General features: G+C 41.4%; 2 protein-coding genes across 5 annotated transcripts; one reads left to right on the top strand and one right to left on the bottom strand.

Moving 5' to 3' along the window:
* Positions 1–2,501: 2,501 nt before the first annotated feature.
* Positions 2,502–7,423, bottom strand: BAG5 (BAG cochaperone 5). Of its 2 annotated transcripts, none has more exons than XM_081863637.1 (2): positions 7,262–7,423; positions 2,502–4,326 (listed from the first exon to the last, which is right to left on the bottom strand). In XM_081863637.1, exon 2 carries the CDS (start codon positions 4,296–4,298, stop codon positions 2,946–2,948), a length of 1,353 nt encoding a protein of 450 aa, XP_081719763.1. In that variant the 5' UTR covers positions 4,299–4,326; positions 7,262–7,423; the 3' UTR covers positions 2,502–2,945. The 2 variants fall into 2 exon arrangements, with proteins under 2 accessions (XP_081719763.1, XP_081719762.1); XM_081863636.1 differs by lacking the exon at positions 7,262–7,423 and adding an exon at positions 5,222–5,373.
* On the top strand, positions 5,407–13,530 carry COA8 (cytochrome c oxidase assembly factor 8; the record flags this gene model as incomplete). Of its 3 annotated transcripts, XM_081866213.1 has the most annotated exons (7): positions 5,478–5,626; positions 5,908–6,027; positions 6,158–6,228; positions 10,762–10,959; positions 11,536–11,599; positions 12,147–12,237; positions 13,190–13,530. In XM_081866213.1, 5 exons carry the CDS (start codon positions 6,163–6,165, stop codon positions 13,293–13,295), a joined length of 525 nt encoding a protein of 174 aa, XP_081722339.1. In that variant the 3' UTR covers positions 13,296–13,530. The 3 variants fall into 3 exon arrangements, with proteins under 3 accessions (XP_081722337.1, XP_081722339.1, XP_081722338.1); XM_081866211.1 differs by lacking the exon at positions 5,908–6,027 and having other exon boundaries at positions 5,407–5,626; XM_081866212.1 differs by lacking the exons at positions 5,478–5,626; positions 5,908–6,027; positions 6,158–6,228 and adding an exon at positions 7,532–7,888.
* Between the last annotated feature and the right edge of the window lie 3,960 nt (positions 13,531–17,490).

The raw sequence follows: 17,490 nt of genomic DNA, 5'->3' as shown, positions 1-17,490 counted from the left end.
TTAACTTTTTTAAAAATGCAGACTGAGTTGGTCCAGTACTGAGTCATTCAAAAGCAGGAAACATCTTTAACCCCCTGAAATGGAAAGAAGCATATTTCCTAGCCTGGTTGCATATTGAATACAAAAAGTACATTCTTCAAAGCACAAAACAAGGAATTCTTACAATCCACATTAACAGACTTTTTGGTTTAGCTTGTTTAGTTCACTATTTTAATTCATGCATAAACTGATTAATTATACTGTACCAAAGATCTTAACATAAGTTTAAATGCTGTACATTGAAACTCATGAAATAGGCATTCTTCTTTAAAAAGAAAACCGGGGGAGTTGAGCTTTTGGAATATGTCTTCATCATACGATTTTCTGTTAAATCGGCACCTATGACATGCTACATAACTATGAGAAGCAAATCTTAGGAATGGGTATAAATAATGGGAGTCTATAGTTAAAGAGCAGCATTCCCCTGGCAGGTAATATATGAACATTTAAGTATGTTTACAAAAAAAACGAAAGATGAAATCACTAGAAAAAAATAAGTACCATGAATCTGTTACTGAAACATTAATAAGCATTGTTTAGTTGTCACCTCCTGAAGTAAACATTCCATCTGAAGCTGAATCCAGGAGCTCCTTAAACAATGAGAGTTCTATACATCTGAAGTTCTCATATAAACAATAGCTTCATCAATTAATTTGAAGCCAGGGCAGTAGTGTATGCAAAGGGGAAACATGCATGTTTTGAAAATAAAGTGACTTGGGGAATCCAAGGCACATGGGAACTCTATATGCACACCACTTAGGTTCAAAACCTTTATGGCTAAAAGAACCTACTGAAAGTGAACTACTTTTAGTTATAGATGCTAACCAATTCATTAAAGACTCAAACTGGAAAAAAGCAGAAAAGGGCAAAGGAAAGACATTCATGGCGAAGCATCCAACAAGTCTATTGTTTAGCATTGGGTTCTATTTAACCTAGACTGAAACTGAATCCATAAATTTCCTTGACAAAAATTTGCTAAGCAAGTGCCTATAAACACAAAGAGGTAACACCAAGCTTTGAACAAGCTTCTTGTCCTGCAAATGTGGCAGAATATTTTTTATCCATATTAGAGCTGAAGGGTAGAAGCAGTCTGAAGGGTAGACTACTTCACTGGGAAGCAGCATGAAGCCAGCTAGTTGTAGCTATAAGGTGCTGTAAATTCAAGTGTCGCTTAAAAAGGCACGTCTCCTAAGGATAGCCTTGCTTCTTTTAATTGCATATTGAAACTCTATTTACAAATCCAAGATCTACATTTATAAGCCATTTCAAAGAAATAATCTTCCATAAGTCAGCAATTTTGTTTACAGGAGCTATCTGAGAAACTCTGGTTACTTCTTTTACAACTTATTTCTATCTACTGCTGATTTCTGCATGCCACTAAGAATGTACTCTACAGATACTTTGATTGATGCTGGTTTCTTCTTCCCAAAACTACTAACAGGATAGCATACAATCTACACTGAACATGAGTTCAGTTTATTTAGGAATATGGTCAGACATAATAAGATCTGACAGTTACTAAGTTGTAAAGCTCCTCTAAGGATTCAGGGAATTCATTGGGTTAATGGGGCGGGGGCAGAGAAGAAAGAAACACACAGCAGCAATTACCAAATGATAACAATACATGCAACTAAATCAATACAGCTAACACAATAGACAACAATGCTTCAATCAAAAATAGAAACACTTTGAAGTGTTTGCCATTCCAACTGCCTGAAAGATTCAAAATTATGTAAGTATAGCAGACCACACATATCTAAGGCATATAAGTACAAACATCTTGCCATCACACATAGCTAAGGATACTATCATAGCTCACCAAAATAACTAAAAGGAACTAAGTCCAGAAGGATTTGGAGCATATCAGCAACACATGAAACTGTGACGAACACCAATGGTTTCCGGCCAAATTCATGTGTAAAAGCACTTACTTCATTTTTTATCATGCCAAAAGCTGTAATGATTTCATTCAAACCAGAAAAATGCAAAGGAGTCATTTAGAAGTTGCCCAGTGTGTCAGGAAGCAAGTTATTTTAGACATCACAAAATCTGGCTAAAGTAGTTCTACAACAGTTAAGAGCCCAGGTTTTTTGGGGGGGAGGGGTGAAGGGAGGTGTCTCTTGACTATTGAAGAATTCAGCTTAATTCTTCAAAAGCTATATTTTATTGGTTTTTCAACAACATACATATAGAATTTTTTCCAACCAATGCTGTCAGCCCTGGTTTATAAACAGAAAACTGCTTTCAGAATGACCACTAGTCATAGTGTAACTGCACACAACCTACGCCTATCTGAATCAGTACATTGCTTCAAAATGCAGCCTGCAGTTTATACCTAAGTGCAAAAACTGTTACTACACACAGTCCTATATTAGGCCCTAACTATTAAACACTGTATGTAATCAAGCCAAACCTTAGGCAAGAGATCAGCGAGACTAAATCAAATGCACATACAAAAAAGGCCATGACCAATTTGCATTTAATCCTTTGGATTGTAACTGTGCAGTGGCAGAAAAATGTGACATCTAAGGTGGTTTATGGCTAACAGACATTAGCTCTTTGTCTTCTCTCCATCAGTTTCACTTTGACTCCTTAAAGAAAACATGTTGGACAGATAGCATTCTTCACTGTGTAGAAGAATGCTATGCAGGATGGTTTGGCAGTTCTGCAACACTTCATCACAAATCATGGGGGAAAGATGCTGTAACCAAAACTAACAGAAATGGCATGATTGCTGTCATTGCCCGACTGCGACAACACAAGACAGCTGCAGCATAGCTCAGTCCAACATTTACTTGGCCTGTAAGTGATGAGCAAATAAACTTTTGGTCTTGTGTCGTCTATGGGAGATTGGTCGGCGTAAAGTGCAAGAGAGAAAGCAATGTCCAGCACAAGACCTCTGTTATTTAATATTCCCATTCATCTGTTTTCATGTCTAAGTAGTAAAGAATATTCTGCGCAAGCTTCACTGCCTGCTTCCTGGCTGCTTTTGAGTGCTCATCCCCTTGTGGGTCTATAGCATCAAGTGCTAGAAGTTGTTTGGTGAGGAGCTCCTCTAGTCTCATGTAGTTCTTATCAGTTCTGTTTCCATCAAAAGACAGGACCTCTTGCTGAATTTGGGACACGTTTCCAAGAATATTCCAAACAGCTTTATGTGATGCGGGTTCTGCTTCTGTTTGCTCTGCAAACATTTGTCGCTTGACAAGTGCTTCCTTTAAGTCAATATATGTTATGAGGGTTTGTACTTCTATCACTGCTCTCCTCCTGGCTTCTCGGATACAAGGATTTTTGCCTGGACTCACTTCATCCAACTGTGCAATTAACCCTTGCAGTTCTGCTTTTGACTTCAGGTATAAATCTGAAGCTCTCTCTACTTTTAAAAGAGAAGCATGAATCTCTTTCATCTTTTTGCGGATTTCCTCAATTTTTATAATGCACCTGTTTTGTGCCAAGTCATAAGCAGAAGTGGCATCAGCTTCTTCTTCAAGATCCAGGTATTTCTGCAATTTATTGATCTCCTCCACAACTTCTTTACGGTAGTTCCTTATTTCTGGACGGCCACATACATCTAAGGCATCCAGATCAGCAATCAGGCCAGTGAGCACACAAGATAAATGTCTACAGGTCTCATTGTTATTTACTCCCATTAAAACAGCAATAAGGGTCCCTTTCGCTTTGTTCACATCAACCATGACAGAATTAATCTTAGAGACAGAAGGATGTGCATCACTGGACAATGGCAGTGAAGGCTGCTGCTTTGTGCAACTGTCTATAATTTCTTGAACAGCACACACTTTGGTCAGAGTGCGATACCTGGCTTTCCGTAGAGAGAGTTTCCCTCCAGTTTTCACCTGAGTGAGCCTAAAGATGATATCTTGAATACCTTCTTCAAATTCCTCGGTTACACAATTGCCTCCTTTGTAAAAAGCTGTGATTTCTTGTTCCACCAATGATTGTGCTTCATTAAACAGGGATTCAATCTCCAACCTTTGGGGGTGGTTTGCATTCTGCTCCAGTTCCTTAAGCAGTCTTTCAGTTTCCTGGGCAGCCCTCTTCCTGGCTTGCTGAACATCACCTCTGCCTTCAGCATCCACAGAATCGATTTCAAAAAGTTGTTTAGTCAAAACTCTCTCTAGTTTCTTGTAAGCTCTGTCACTAGACAGACCACTGAAGGATATTACTTGTGACTCAAACTCTTTGACTTCTTTCTGTATTTCTTGTAGCCTCTTAATGGAAGGATGTTGGTTACCCATATCCATACTTTTTCTTCATCCAGTTCCAACAGAGCTAGAAATAATGCAAAGATACAATCAAATATAACTGATGCTTGAAATACATGCCTGCTTGTTAGTCAATATTTTGAAAATTCAACTTTTCTGCTCTAATTCTACAAAGACCTAACACTTCACTTTTTACCAACATCTAGTCTTGGAAATACCTGTCCACAAACAAAAGAGGACTTACCCTATGTATGTCCCATTGAGTTTCATGAAATGACAGTTTAAAAACCATGACATCTCTGGATCTTTCCCAAAAAAATATTTTAAAAGGATATCTCCTAGAATTTTGTTTACTGTCACACACTAACGGCTTGATCCTATGCATTTTAACTAAAGCAGTAAACAGTATGTTTCATGAGCCTCTCCTCCCCCCCCCCCCCCGGCAATCATATGCACACCAAGAAGAGGGTTTTCTTTCCTTTGTCATTAGACATCACAGGCGAGGCAGAACAAAGTAGCTGATGCACTGAGGAAGAAAATTAAAGATGATAGTGCCATCTGCTTCCCAAACATTACTCTTCTGGTGCCAGAAAAAGGCAGCAGCTAAACAAGGAAAAGATGATACCCATCATCTTCACTTGCCCTGGTCAGACTAGTAATGAGATACATGATAATATAGCCAGTACAGTCAGTACTACACTTGCACTTTCCTTTCTCCAACGCCCCCAGCAATAAGGCAGCTGTGCCCTCTCAACATTTCAAACCACAGCAAGCAGCCCTTTGGCCAGGCAACATCTGAATACCTCCTTGGGATGTTCCCAATTCCCTCCCTGCCTATATGGCCTTGTCTCCAGCTCATCTGCCTCTTGCTGCCGCCGCCCTCCCACCCGGGAGCTCCCCCTCCCTGCCCCACCCACCACCCCACATACACACAAAGCCAGCGGCGCCCGCCCCGTTCTCACCCCAGCGAGAAGCCCCTTGGGGGAAGCGAGTCCCCGTGCACAGAGCTTGATCCCCCGCCCCCTATATCAACCCTACATTCCTGCAGGAAGGAAGCCGGGAATCAGCCCCGAGCTCGGGCCGCTTCCCCCCAGGCGGAGCTCGCGGGCAGCCTCCCTCGCCGCCCTCGGTCCCCAGTGACTTCACAATGCCGGACACTCTAATTCCGCCTGGGGCATCCGAGTCGCTTCTCCGGGAGCGGCTCAAAGCCGGAGGGTGGCGCCAGGAAAACGGGAAGCAGCTTCAGCAGCCAGAAGGAGATCGATGGAGGAAGGGGGTGGGGGGAGAGAGAAAGGAAGGGAAATTCCCCTCGCCGCGTTTTGCCAGGCCTAGGCCGGCATCTCCCTCTCTCAGCAACTTTAAAATCCGTAAGATCCCTTTCCCGCCCCACAGGGGGATTCCCTCTCCCCTACAAGGGGTAGCCACTCACCCAGCCCTACTATGCCTTGCCCCCGCTGCAGAGACGCCACCCAGCTGCTCCCCACTTCCCCTCCCCGCCACGCAATCCTACAGCCGGTGTCCAAATGCGCCCGCGCGTGCCATGATGCCCACGCCGCGGTTTCCAATCCGCGCAACGTGGCCCAGGCGGCTCTGCACCCGCCAAAACCACCACCACCACCACCACTCCTCCGTCCGTCCCCACAAGTAGGTAGGGTCGGCCTCTTCCCACCCACCCCAAAGCCTTCGTCCCCTCGGATCAAACCATTGCACCTACCGACCAACCTCTCCTGCGTATAATCCGCTTTTGGCAAGAGGGTGAAATTACCGGGTGAGCAAAAGAGGCGCGTCACGGCCGCTCTGCGTCCCGAGACCCTCCCCTACCCAGGTCGGGCCCTTCCCAAGTTGCCCCAATAGGACCAGGCCTGGAACTTTTCACTTTTTATTTGTTTTGAAACCAGGCAATATGGGATCTACAACCCTACGCAGCAGCGTCTACGTCTGGAAGGAAGCCAGTGTGCGAAAGCGAGAGGTAAGGATTACGATCCTCCTCACCAACTGGAGCAACTTGTTACTATGCACTTTGGTGTTTTTATATTGCAAACCGCCCTGTAGCATAGAAGTTTAATAAATAACGACAACTTCCAGTAGACACGGATTGTTGTGAGCATGAAGGTGGGACGAGCCCTGCCGCTCTTTCTTATCAGGTGGAAGCCCTTCTCCTGCCACCCTGGTGCAATATCTCCCTCTCACTTACCACTCGCACGTAGCCGTTTTAAAGCCCGCACTTACTCGCCTCCCTATTCCAGCCCCCACTAGCATGGCTTCCCGTCTTCTCATGAATTATCTCTCCCTCTTACAGATAGGTAGCCGTGTTGGTCTGCCATAGTCAAAGCAAAATAAAAAAATTCCTTCCAGTAGCACCTTAAAGACCAACTAAGTCAGTTCTTGGTATGAGCTTTCGTGTGCATGCACACTTCTTCAGATACACTGAAACAGAAGTCACCAGACCCTTCTATATAGTGAGAAGGTGGGGAGGGGTATTACTCAGGAGGGTGGTGGGAATGGGTGATTGGCAGATAGCTGTGATGAGCCTGTGGACGACTCTTAACGACTGCAACAGGCTCATCACAGCTATCTGCCAATCACCCATTCCCACCACCCTCCTGAGTAATACCCCTCCCCACCTTCTCACTATATAGAAGGGTCTGGTGACTTCTGTTTCAGTGTATCTGAAGAAGTGTGCATGCACACGAAAGCTCATACCAAGAACTAACTTAGTTGGTCTTTAAGGTGCTACTGGAAGGAATTTTTTTATTTTGCTCCATCTCTCCCTCAACACGCAAGCGAAGTAAAGACCTACCAGCCGCCGCGCTGCAACACCGAGAGCCTCGCACCGGGTTCCCACGACCACTTGTCACGAGTCTCTCTGAACCCGCAACCAAGGGCGTGAGGCTGTTGGGGGAGGGGCCTCCATTTTTATTTTAGAGCTTCGCCTTGTTCTGCCTTCCTCAGGGGGTACTCAACAACAGGCCTTTTAGCCCCTCGCCCACCCGGCCCCTCACCTTTCTGGTCAGCGCATCGCCTCTCCTTCAGGGGCGCCGGGGAGGCGCAGCGAGGCGACTCCGGCCTCGCTCCCTCTGCGCCAGCCGTGCCACGCCGGCCATCCCACAGCTACCAGGCTCCTTTCAGCCCCGCCGTCTCCGGACTCCGCCGGCCAACCCACCGTCGCCTCACACTCTCCTCCTCCTCCTCCTCCTTTCCCTCAGCTTAACCTGAGCCTCTCTTGACGCGTGCGCGCATGCGCCCTCGTCCTATTTTTCCTCTCTCCGCCTTCCCCGCCCTACGGCTATTTGTTGAGGCTGGAGAGGGATCGCGACGTTCGGCGTTCGCGACTCCCTGCCGTAAAGCGTAAAAGCAGAAGTCGACCGTTGCCTGTTATCGAGGGTTGGAGTGGACCTAGCGCGCGCCTGTTATCTGCCCGGCGACCGGGTGGAAGGGGTCGTCGTGCGCATGCGTCGGTCGTGCGCCGAAAGATGGCGGTGGCTGTGAAGAGCCGAGTTTCCCTCAGCCGTCCGGCGGCGGCGGCTTCACGCGCATGTTGCGGCCGTTTTTCCTCCTCGTCCCCCGAGGGTTCCCCTCGCGGCGGAGGGCCTGAGGCTGGGGGTGTATCTCCGCCCCACGAAAGCCGGGTAATGGGGGTTGTGGGGGAGATTGGAGGCGAGGGAAAGTATGGCGGGGGTTTCCCCTCAGAAACACCAGCATGGCTGTCAACTTTTCCCTTTTTTTAAGGGAAGCTCCCTTATTCCGAATAGGATTCCTCGCAAGAAAAGGGAAAAGTTGACAGTGGTCGGTGGTGCGTCCTAAGCACATTTACTCGGGAGTAAGCTCTGTTCAGCACAGCGAGGCTTACTTCCGAGGAAACTTTGAGTGAGGATATTGCTGTTGCATTTGTTTCAAACTCAGGCCTCTGCTTTCCAACCTAATTCTTATTTTTTCCCGTTTCATTTCTTCTATCATTATTAATTATATTTATTCATACCCACTGTTTCACCTGAAGGGGACTCAAACTGGCTATTTATATCCCACTATTCAAGGAGGTCCGAACCTACGTTTCTTTTCTTACTCATTACAGCCTGTATTCTGCTTTTCCTACAGTGAGTTCAAGGCAGCCTGCTTGGTTCTCTTCTCTCTCTCTCCCCCCCCCCCCCTGTATCCCTGTATAGGTGAGTCTGCAGGGGAAGTAACTGGCTCAAGCTCACCTGGTGAGCTTTGTGGCCGGAGCAGGAATTTGAACCTGGATCTTGCCCCTCCCCATCCCGGTTTAAGACCAGCAAACCACTACACCATACTGGTTCATTTCCATCCCCATTTTGTCTTCATAACAACTGTGAAGCAGGTCAGGCTGAGGGATGGGCATGTGGGAAGCTGCTTGGACCATTGGGTCACTGCAGTGGGCATCACTTCAGGGTTTCAAGCAGGAGTCTTCCATGGCCTTACCTGCAGTTGCTAGACATTAAACATGGGACTTTTTGCATGCAGTGGGAGGAGTTCAAGACACCTGGAGGGTTTAAGGTTAGGAAAAGCTAGTGTGGTGGGTGACCCAAGATTATGAAGATAAAATGGGGAAGGATTTCACAGACCCCACAAGGGTCATCTAGTTCAACCCCCTGCCATGCAGGAATATTTTTACCCCATATGGGGCTCAAAGCCACAACAAATTCACGAGTCTCATGCTCTACAGGTACATGTTTCCTTGAGCTACCTCTTCCAGTGTTTCTCAAACATGGGTGCCCGGTTGTTGCTGGACTACAACTCCCATCACCCCTGACCACTGGTTCTAGCTAAGGATGATGGGAGTTATAGGTTAACAAGAGCTAGGAACTCAGGTTTGAGAAACACTGCTAGATGCTCATTGAACCATTTCCCCAGGCAACCCACTCTTCCACTTTATTATTAACATTCTGTCACCATTTCCTTCAAAATCAGTTAGCATGTTTGTGAGCATTCTATGACATCACAGCAGCAGTTTAGCCAATGCCATCAGTGGCTTCCAGATGATGGGTGATAACTGCTTTTTGGTCTTACTTATATGAGACAAAATAAGCACAAATAACTGTTAGCTGAATCCAGTGCTGCTTGTGCACTTAGTGTTTCCCAGTTTTAGTTTGTCACACTTCTAAATACAGTAGTTCTTCATTCAAATGAATCCCTGGGCAGTTCACAAACAAATCAGTAAAATACAGATAAAAATGCATACTAACAAGGACAAAAATTAGCACCAAATACAGATACAATTTATCAATAGACGTAATATTTCCCAAATTCCAAAACCTTGGCCTGTCTAATTGGCACCACTTAAAGTTTGGAAGAATAAGTGCATTTCAGTTTGGCACCAGAAGCCTGTCAATTTACAGGTTGACTGCACCTGTAGGTGGGGAGGATTCTGTAGTCGGGGCACCACTACAGAGATGGCTACATCCCCATGGACAGGACAGCCAGAAGGGCTTATTTTAGGGCCTGGATTAGCAAGACCCTACCCCCAGCATCCTCAACACATTGCACCCTCCTCATTTCCCTACGTTCCCTGTGTTGTACAGGGTAGGTCTGCAGAGGACTTCTGCCTGAAATTGCTTGAACATAAGTAGAACTTAAATAAATGTATGTTGTGTTGTGTTCAAGCAAATGTATGTAAAAAAAACCCCAACACACACACACACACACACACTGCACAGCTGGGAGCGATGTGCTCTGGGTTGCTGTGGGCAGAGCATCTGTGAGCTGCAGCAGCACTCCCCCCTCCCGTCTCTGCTTTTAAAAATAATTTATAAAAGCAGGTGCCTGAATGCTACTACTGTGATTCTTTTGACATATTTGCATATGATGGTATCTCAAAGTCTGATTGGGATGGGAACTATCAACACATATGAGCTGTATTCCAAAATGATAACGAACTGGCAGGCTATGCTGATTTGAATACTGTAGTTGCATACTGTTACTTATCGTCTTTCCTTTTTTTTTAGAAATATGGCAGATTGTAGGTTTTAGTAGGTAGACACAGTGGATATTATACAGTATTCTTGCATGATGATCCTAGCCAAGTTTACTTGGAAGTAAGGCCTATTCATTTAAAATGGATTTACTACCAAGTGAAATACTGAAAACATAGGCTTAATTTCAGTTTATGTTCTTCAGTTACGATGCATATGCCGTTTATTAGAATCCTGTATTGCGCAAATGCAGAAATTGGTGCTGGGTGCAAATCATCATTGTGAGTACCTCTGCTTTAATTTGTTAATTTTAAACACATTGTTAGTCCTTTTGGCTACAAAGATAGGCTAGGAAATACAGGGCTATGGGCCACATAAATTATCTCTGATATCATAGTTAGATTTTTCTCCCAATGTGAACTGGAACAAATGTGATCTGGAGACCTGTTAATGCTCACTTCTTAACTTTTAGTGTCTTGGGTACCTTAGGTTTTCAGATAAAATTGAAAAAGTTTGTGGTGCCTTTGTATGGGGAGAAAAACGTACTATTAAAAAAAAAACCCTCTTTTTTTAAGGCTGCAAGTTTTTGCCCTCCTTCACACTCTTGCCACGATTGGATTGGTCCTCCTGATCGATGTTCGAACCTCCGACCAGTAATCTTTTATATATCCAAACACGAATCCCCACTGGAACGAAGACTTAGAGAGCTTAGACAGGAAACTCAGGTTTGGAATCAACAGTTCTGGGCAGACCAGAATATATCATTTAGAAAGGTAAGCATGCAGAGGAAGTGTAAAACCACTTGGTGGTGCTGGGAGTCCTTAAAAGTTTGTAGGGAGAATTGCTGAGAGGCATCCAACATATTTTTTTGCTGTTGCCTTATTGTATGAGGCCTGATCTTTACACCCCATAGTTATTAAGAATAAAATAGAATCAGAAGAATAATTTTTAATACACAAATACCCCAAATAATATATTTTATGATGTCACTCTGGTAAGAATCACTGCCTGCAGGAACGAATTCAGCCTCTCCTGTTGCAGATGGAAAGTACAGAGAACTGAATGTACTGCTGTATGACCCTTTCCCAAGCGTGCAGGTCAAACCAAATATATAACTAGGCCAGTAAGAAGTTAGCCCAGTAATTTTCCTGCATTACAGATTGCTTATTTGTAAAATAATCCATAAATTGTTTGCTGAAGATTGTCTAGTCGGCCAGTTAATATATTTGATGGAGTGGGATCAGGGATCATTAAAAGTCCTACACTTGGTAGCAGTTATTGCTGAGGTGAAATAAGCAAACTAAGATGCCAAAAACCTTATATTCTAAAATTTCCTGATACTGTTTCAGGAAAAAGAAGAATTTGTCTGTTCCAAATTGAAATCCAAAGGTCTACAACTGAGAGATGAAAAAGGTTAGATTGTTGTTTCTACATTTCACAGCACTTTCTTATGGGGAGGATTCTGATTTACATTTTAGAAAATGTTCTAATCTAGCATAAATAATAAATATTTCTTAAGCAAACTTTGTCTTTCTGTATAAGGGTGTTACTCCTTGGCACTTAATTTACAATACAGAGAAAGAACTCAGAGAAGAGTGTAATGAGAATCTTATAGTTTATGGCAGAAGCCTAGAGAGGTTACACCTGAATTCCAGGTTATGCTATGAATCTGCAGCTTTTCAGTTTCTAAGAAGGAAAAAAAAAATACTGCCTTTAGTACTGCACTCTCAAAAATCCCATAAAGAAAGTCACTATTATTCATTGATTACATATAGGAAAGTAAGCTAAGGGTTTGTGATTTATGGAAGACAAACGAAGAAGTCCATAGCAAAACTTAAGACTACAGTCTGAGTGTTTGAAAAGTCAAGTTCAGTTTTTGCAAGGGATTTATGTTTAAATGTTTGTACTGGTATGATGATTAAAACATTCTGACTTAGGTGTTGTGATTTTTTTCTTTCAGGCCAGAAAATAACATTGTCTGCAGAAGAAATGGCTGAATTTTACAAAGCCTTTTTAAGTAAAAACTTTAAAAAACATTTCTATTATAACAGGTGAGAATATGATTCCTGGAACAATTGTGTCTCTTTATCTAAAAAACCCCACTTTTTGCTTAAAAAACCCCACTTTTTTTAGCAAAACCTTTTCTGAACCACACAGATCTTGTTTCTTTGCTGCCACCTGATTCCCCATTTTGCTATTCCATTAAGAGTCAGAATCTTTGCTTTACCATAATTAATTATTTATGCTTTTCCTACTGTTATGCTAGGCGTCATACAGCAATTTATAGTTCATAATCCTCTCTACAAATTCACAATTTAATAAAACAAATATTCTTACAAAGAAAGGAATCTGGGAAGGAGGGGAATAACATTGAATGTTAATCAGGTAACCAAGCAACTTTCTAAGGCATATTAACACAATATTAGTCTGCAGACTTATACTCACTTCCCTGGGAGCAAGTACCATTGAACTTAATGATACTTACTACTGAGTAGATGTGCATAGATTCACTTCATTATAAATGTTTATTCCATCATTAAAAAGATATTCATCTTTTCCTGGTGTTTACTTAGGTCAATGGTTTTGATATGCTGGGTCAAGTCTTTGATAAATATTTTTTGGTTTAGTTTTTACACATAAGTGTACAATAATCCTTTAAACAGAAATAACTGGGATGTCCCTTAAGCTAATTCTTTCCTCACTGCATTGGTATCACATTATTATAGCTTATGTAACTACAGATATAATTAGTCATCAAGTTTCTTTAAAAGCCTATCTGCAATATGTAGATACTTGCCTGGAGCCATGCATTATCACACATGGATTATGAAGTAGGGCATCTGAATAAGCACTTTAAAAACTTAAAGTAATTTTGCTTTAATTGGCAAGGAAAGAAAAAGCACCGATTAAGTCAACTCAAAATCTTACATCTTTTACTGTCAGTAATAATTTCAAGATGGCTAATTGTGTTTGTTGCTTTGTTTCCTTGGTTCTGAAATTTAGAGATTGGTATAAACGAAATTTTACCATCACATTTCTCATGGGACAAGTGGCATTTGAGAAAGCTTGCAAGAGATTTGGATTGAAAAAGAGTGAAGCTGAAAGCTAGTAGGTCACAGTGCTGTATATATTTGATGAAAGGCCTAATTATTATTGGAATCAACCATGGCTGTTTCTTAAAATCAGATATTTGAAGCTACATGAATGCAAGTTGAACAGCACTTCCCATTCTACTTCAACGAAGCCAGCTACCATTGTTTATGCTGCAGAACCGTAGTTAAAAGCTTCCTTGGTGAGAGATGAACTGCACCAAATAAAGGAATCTTTCTTCCTGATTTGAAAAATATGTTTGTATGCTCCATTATTTCATTGCCATCTTGATCTACAAGCTGGCACTTACGTTCCCGAGCAACTATTTTGTAGTAAGAAAAAGGAAAGCATGTGAGCTACACCAGGTAAACTTGGGCAGGATGGGGGGATTAAATTATACAGTCAAACCTCGGTTGTCGAATGTAATCCATTCTGGAAGCCTGTTCAGCTTCCGAAATGTTCAACAACTGAGGCACAGCTTCTGATTGATTGCAGGAGCTTGCTGCACTCAAGCGGAAGCCGCCTTGAGCATTCGGCTTCCGAAAAACGGAGCATTTACTTCCGGGTTTGTGGCATTCGGGAGCCAAAACGGAGGTGTTTGGGATCCAAGGTTTGACTGTACATATTATGACAAAAGTACATGATTACAACAAGTGCAAAAATTCAATACTTAAATTCATTTAGCTCTAAAGTGTTTTCTAAAAGTATATTTGTAGGCACTTTTTCAAATTAATTCTTTATAATAAAGCAACTGTAATAGTCTTCTTAACACTCCTGGGAATTAGATACACCAACAGCTTTAGGATATATTGTCTGTTTACTGCTGTACCTCTCATTGATGGCTTTGGACTATCTTGTGCTGGTTGTTTCATTATTAATTATTTCATTGTGTTCCAATTGCCAATTACCCTGCTGTCAAGAGAGAGAATTAATGTATATGCTCAGAAATGTAAGAGTGCTTCTAGAAATCAGTTCACATTGGTAATTACTTTTAGATCGCATACTGCTCTGCTGAGCATAAATGATGTGTGTATCTCTGTTTAGCAGTTGTCTGTTCTAGCTTAACGTGTGTTGAGCCAGAATTATACTGCATGCTTATTGTCCTGTGTCTAGGATTATGCTTTTATATAAAGCGTAAATGTTCTTGTTTTAAGGAGCATTCAGCCTGCAATAGTCACACTTCTCAGTACATGAAAGGACTTCAGTCAGATTTGGCTATATACCAAATTTGTTTTTTCAGAGAAGCTCACATCATGCACTCCCTCCATTTTCAAATGACAATGAGTTTCCTCTACATATTAATTCCTCAGGATATAAATTTAAAGGAAGACAGCTTTTTTTTATTTTTTATTTTTTATGGAGTAAGATCCACATACATGCTACTTCAGCATGGTCAAGGCTCTTTCCCTTCCACATAGTTGACATACTAAATCATCTCAAAATAGTATTGTACTTTTGTGCAGGTGCTGGCTGCCAAAGCATCATGAAGCACACTTTCTACACACATGCTCTTACATGGGAATTTTTTTTCTGCCTCACTGAGCTCAGAGTCGAAGTGCTTTTCTTCCTAGTTTATATAAGAACAGCTTCCATCAGATAAATTTGGAGGGGTGTAAGAACGGTAACATTGTAAGCACCACTACATAGATTAGGCAGATAGTGCTTGTGAAGTAAGATGAAATAAATCAGTGATGGATCCTGATGATTCTTCTATTACATGAACAATTATCAAATGGATTTGTGCACAGTATAAGAAAATTGAAATAAGGAATGTTATTTATTTTAATTAGCTTTCAGTTTTCAGATTGACCAATTACATAAACTCTAGAGAATTACCAAAGTGTTTGAGGAGACTTCAGAATTAATTTCTCCTGTACTTAATAAAAGGTTTCATTTAAACCATTTTGTGTTTTCTTCATTTGCATATATTCTCATGAATGATGGTAACATTTGTCCTCAGTAAGAATTATTCATTCCTGGAACAATGGCTCTTGACTTTCTCTGTCCCAATATTTGGCTTCATTTCAGGATAGAAATTTGAAGCAATGGGTCATAATTCATGGGGTCCTGAATTATGGTAAGAAAAGAAAAAAAGACATTGGTGGATCCCCTTTGTAAACCATGAGCATTCAAGGCAAATGAAACTATAAAAGGTGGAGATGTAAAAGTGCTAAATCATATACAGGAAAAATATAATTGCATAACAAAAATTCACTTACAAAATATTTGTTCATATTTGGAAGATTGTGTTCTTCAGAGGAACATTCCCAAGGATACTTCTGTGGAACTGAGAGAGATACATACTCCTCCACAGTAAATACACACTAGCCAGTATTTAGCAACCATAAACATGCTATGGGATCACAGTTTGTGATCTCCCAGTGCCTTTCCTTTTTTGCTGAAATTTGCCTTATGTTGCTTAACCGTGTTCTGGTGGTTCAGTTTGACCACCTGATCATACTAAAACCTGCTTAAAAACCTTTCCCCTCTAGTTTTCTAGGCAATTGGATACGCTGTTTACCGTTCTGTTTTGTATATACAAACCACTGCAGCCTTGCTGTGCACCAATGATTCTACCCATTTGTAAATCTTTGAAAGATAGATAATTTATCTTTGTGGCAGAACATGAAGAAAAAAATGTATATTATTAAAGTAATACTCTTAGAATGGTGACTCATCAATACCATACTGATTTATAACAATCATTCTTCAGCTGAGAATGATAGCAAGAAAGTCATTATTTTTTCATAAACATAGGCTAGCCTGCTGTTAAATGATTGGCTCTGCATTATAATTGCTGATCATAAATCATACATCAAAGCATTCAGAAACATGGGCTTCCCTATGGATTTTTCAAAATAAATTTGCAGCTGCTCTGTAGCAGTAATAGCCCCCTTGTCTAAACCAAATGTGAAAGGCAACATTGCCATTGACTGTCCACAGAGGCTGCCAAAACAAGAGATTTGCTTTCCAGTGAGCTTTTAAATATTTCCATTTTTAAAAACCCAATTATCACCATGTTATCTTTCAAGTCTTTTTGCAACGATATAACGAGTTATTTTGCTAATGCCAGATTGTTTGTAATTCTAGATGGTTTCTGCTGTGATAAAGAAATGATTATTGCATTCCAATCATGTTTTTATTTCCTACTATTCATTGGATCTCTCCACTGAGGTATTCATTTCAGTGGAATAAAAGAGGAGGAGGAAAGGGAATGAAGAAGCTGATTGAAGACTCATGAATGTCTCTGTGTGAATGCAGCTCCTATATTAGATAATGTGTGTTTATAAATCAGAGCATATTAGTTAATGTAAAAAAAGTGAAATGAGCTTTCCTAGCATAATTATAAGCAGGATATATTGTTATGGTTTCAGTTTTTCATGCCTTCACCACCACCTTTTAAAAAAAAAAAGTTTCTTCAGGCACCCAGCAGAAAAGCATTAAGTATTTAGCACGAAGCCAGTAGTGGAAAACATTTGGCTTATGGCCAATGATATATTTGTCTCAACATGTGGTTATAACTTGAGTCTCTTGCACTGAGAACGTGTCATGCTACCTGTAGGCACTAACAGTGCAAACAACTTTAACAGTGTTCAATTCAGTATTAGTATTCATGTTGCTGCCCTCTAATTGTTGACACTCCTGGGTTATGTGTCGTATTTTGGTATCTCAGAACCCTTTTTCTTGTATGATCAAAGGTAAAAGAAAAGTATGGAATGCCTCTCCCTTTGCCATATGTGAAGTATCATCCATCAGCTGCTTCAGACTTCTTTTAAAAGATGTATCTTTTTGCCTAGGCCAGGGGTTCCAAAACGGTAGTCTGAACCTTATTCAGGTGGTCCGCAGCCTGTCCGCAAAAATACAATTAAAAATCATACTACAGCAAGCACAGTGAATTATGATTGCTAAAACAGGCAGAAAAATCATTAAGTAATTTGCCAGGATCCAGCAATATTCAAGTGATTGGAGAGGAGGGGGGTCCACTGCTTAGAAATTTTAAATATTAAGCAGTTTAGCAATGTTTCTGAACAAACCACAATTGTATATGTGTGCAATACAGTATATATAGAATATAGCTACTGCAGAAAGAATAACACATAGGTTAATGGGTCTCTAAGGGACAAGAAGTTTTGGATCATTTCTATTCAGCATGGTAGGATTTTATTTCATATAGTTTCAGATTGAGAGATATCTCTCCCCACCCCACTATATTT

This window comes from Podarcis erhardii (assembly GCF_964252035.2).
Source record: "Podarcis erhardii genome assembly, chromosome: 1".
NCBI classification, from domain to species: Eukaryota; Metazoa; Chordata; class Lepidosauria; order Squamata; family Lacertidae; genus Podarcis; species Podarcis erhardii.
The sequence above is the reverse complement of the archived record's forward strand: the minus strand, read 5'-3'. Positions and strand labels throughout refer to the sequence as shown.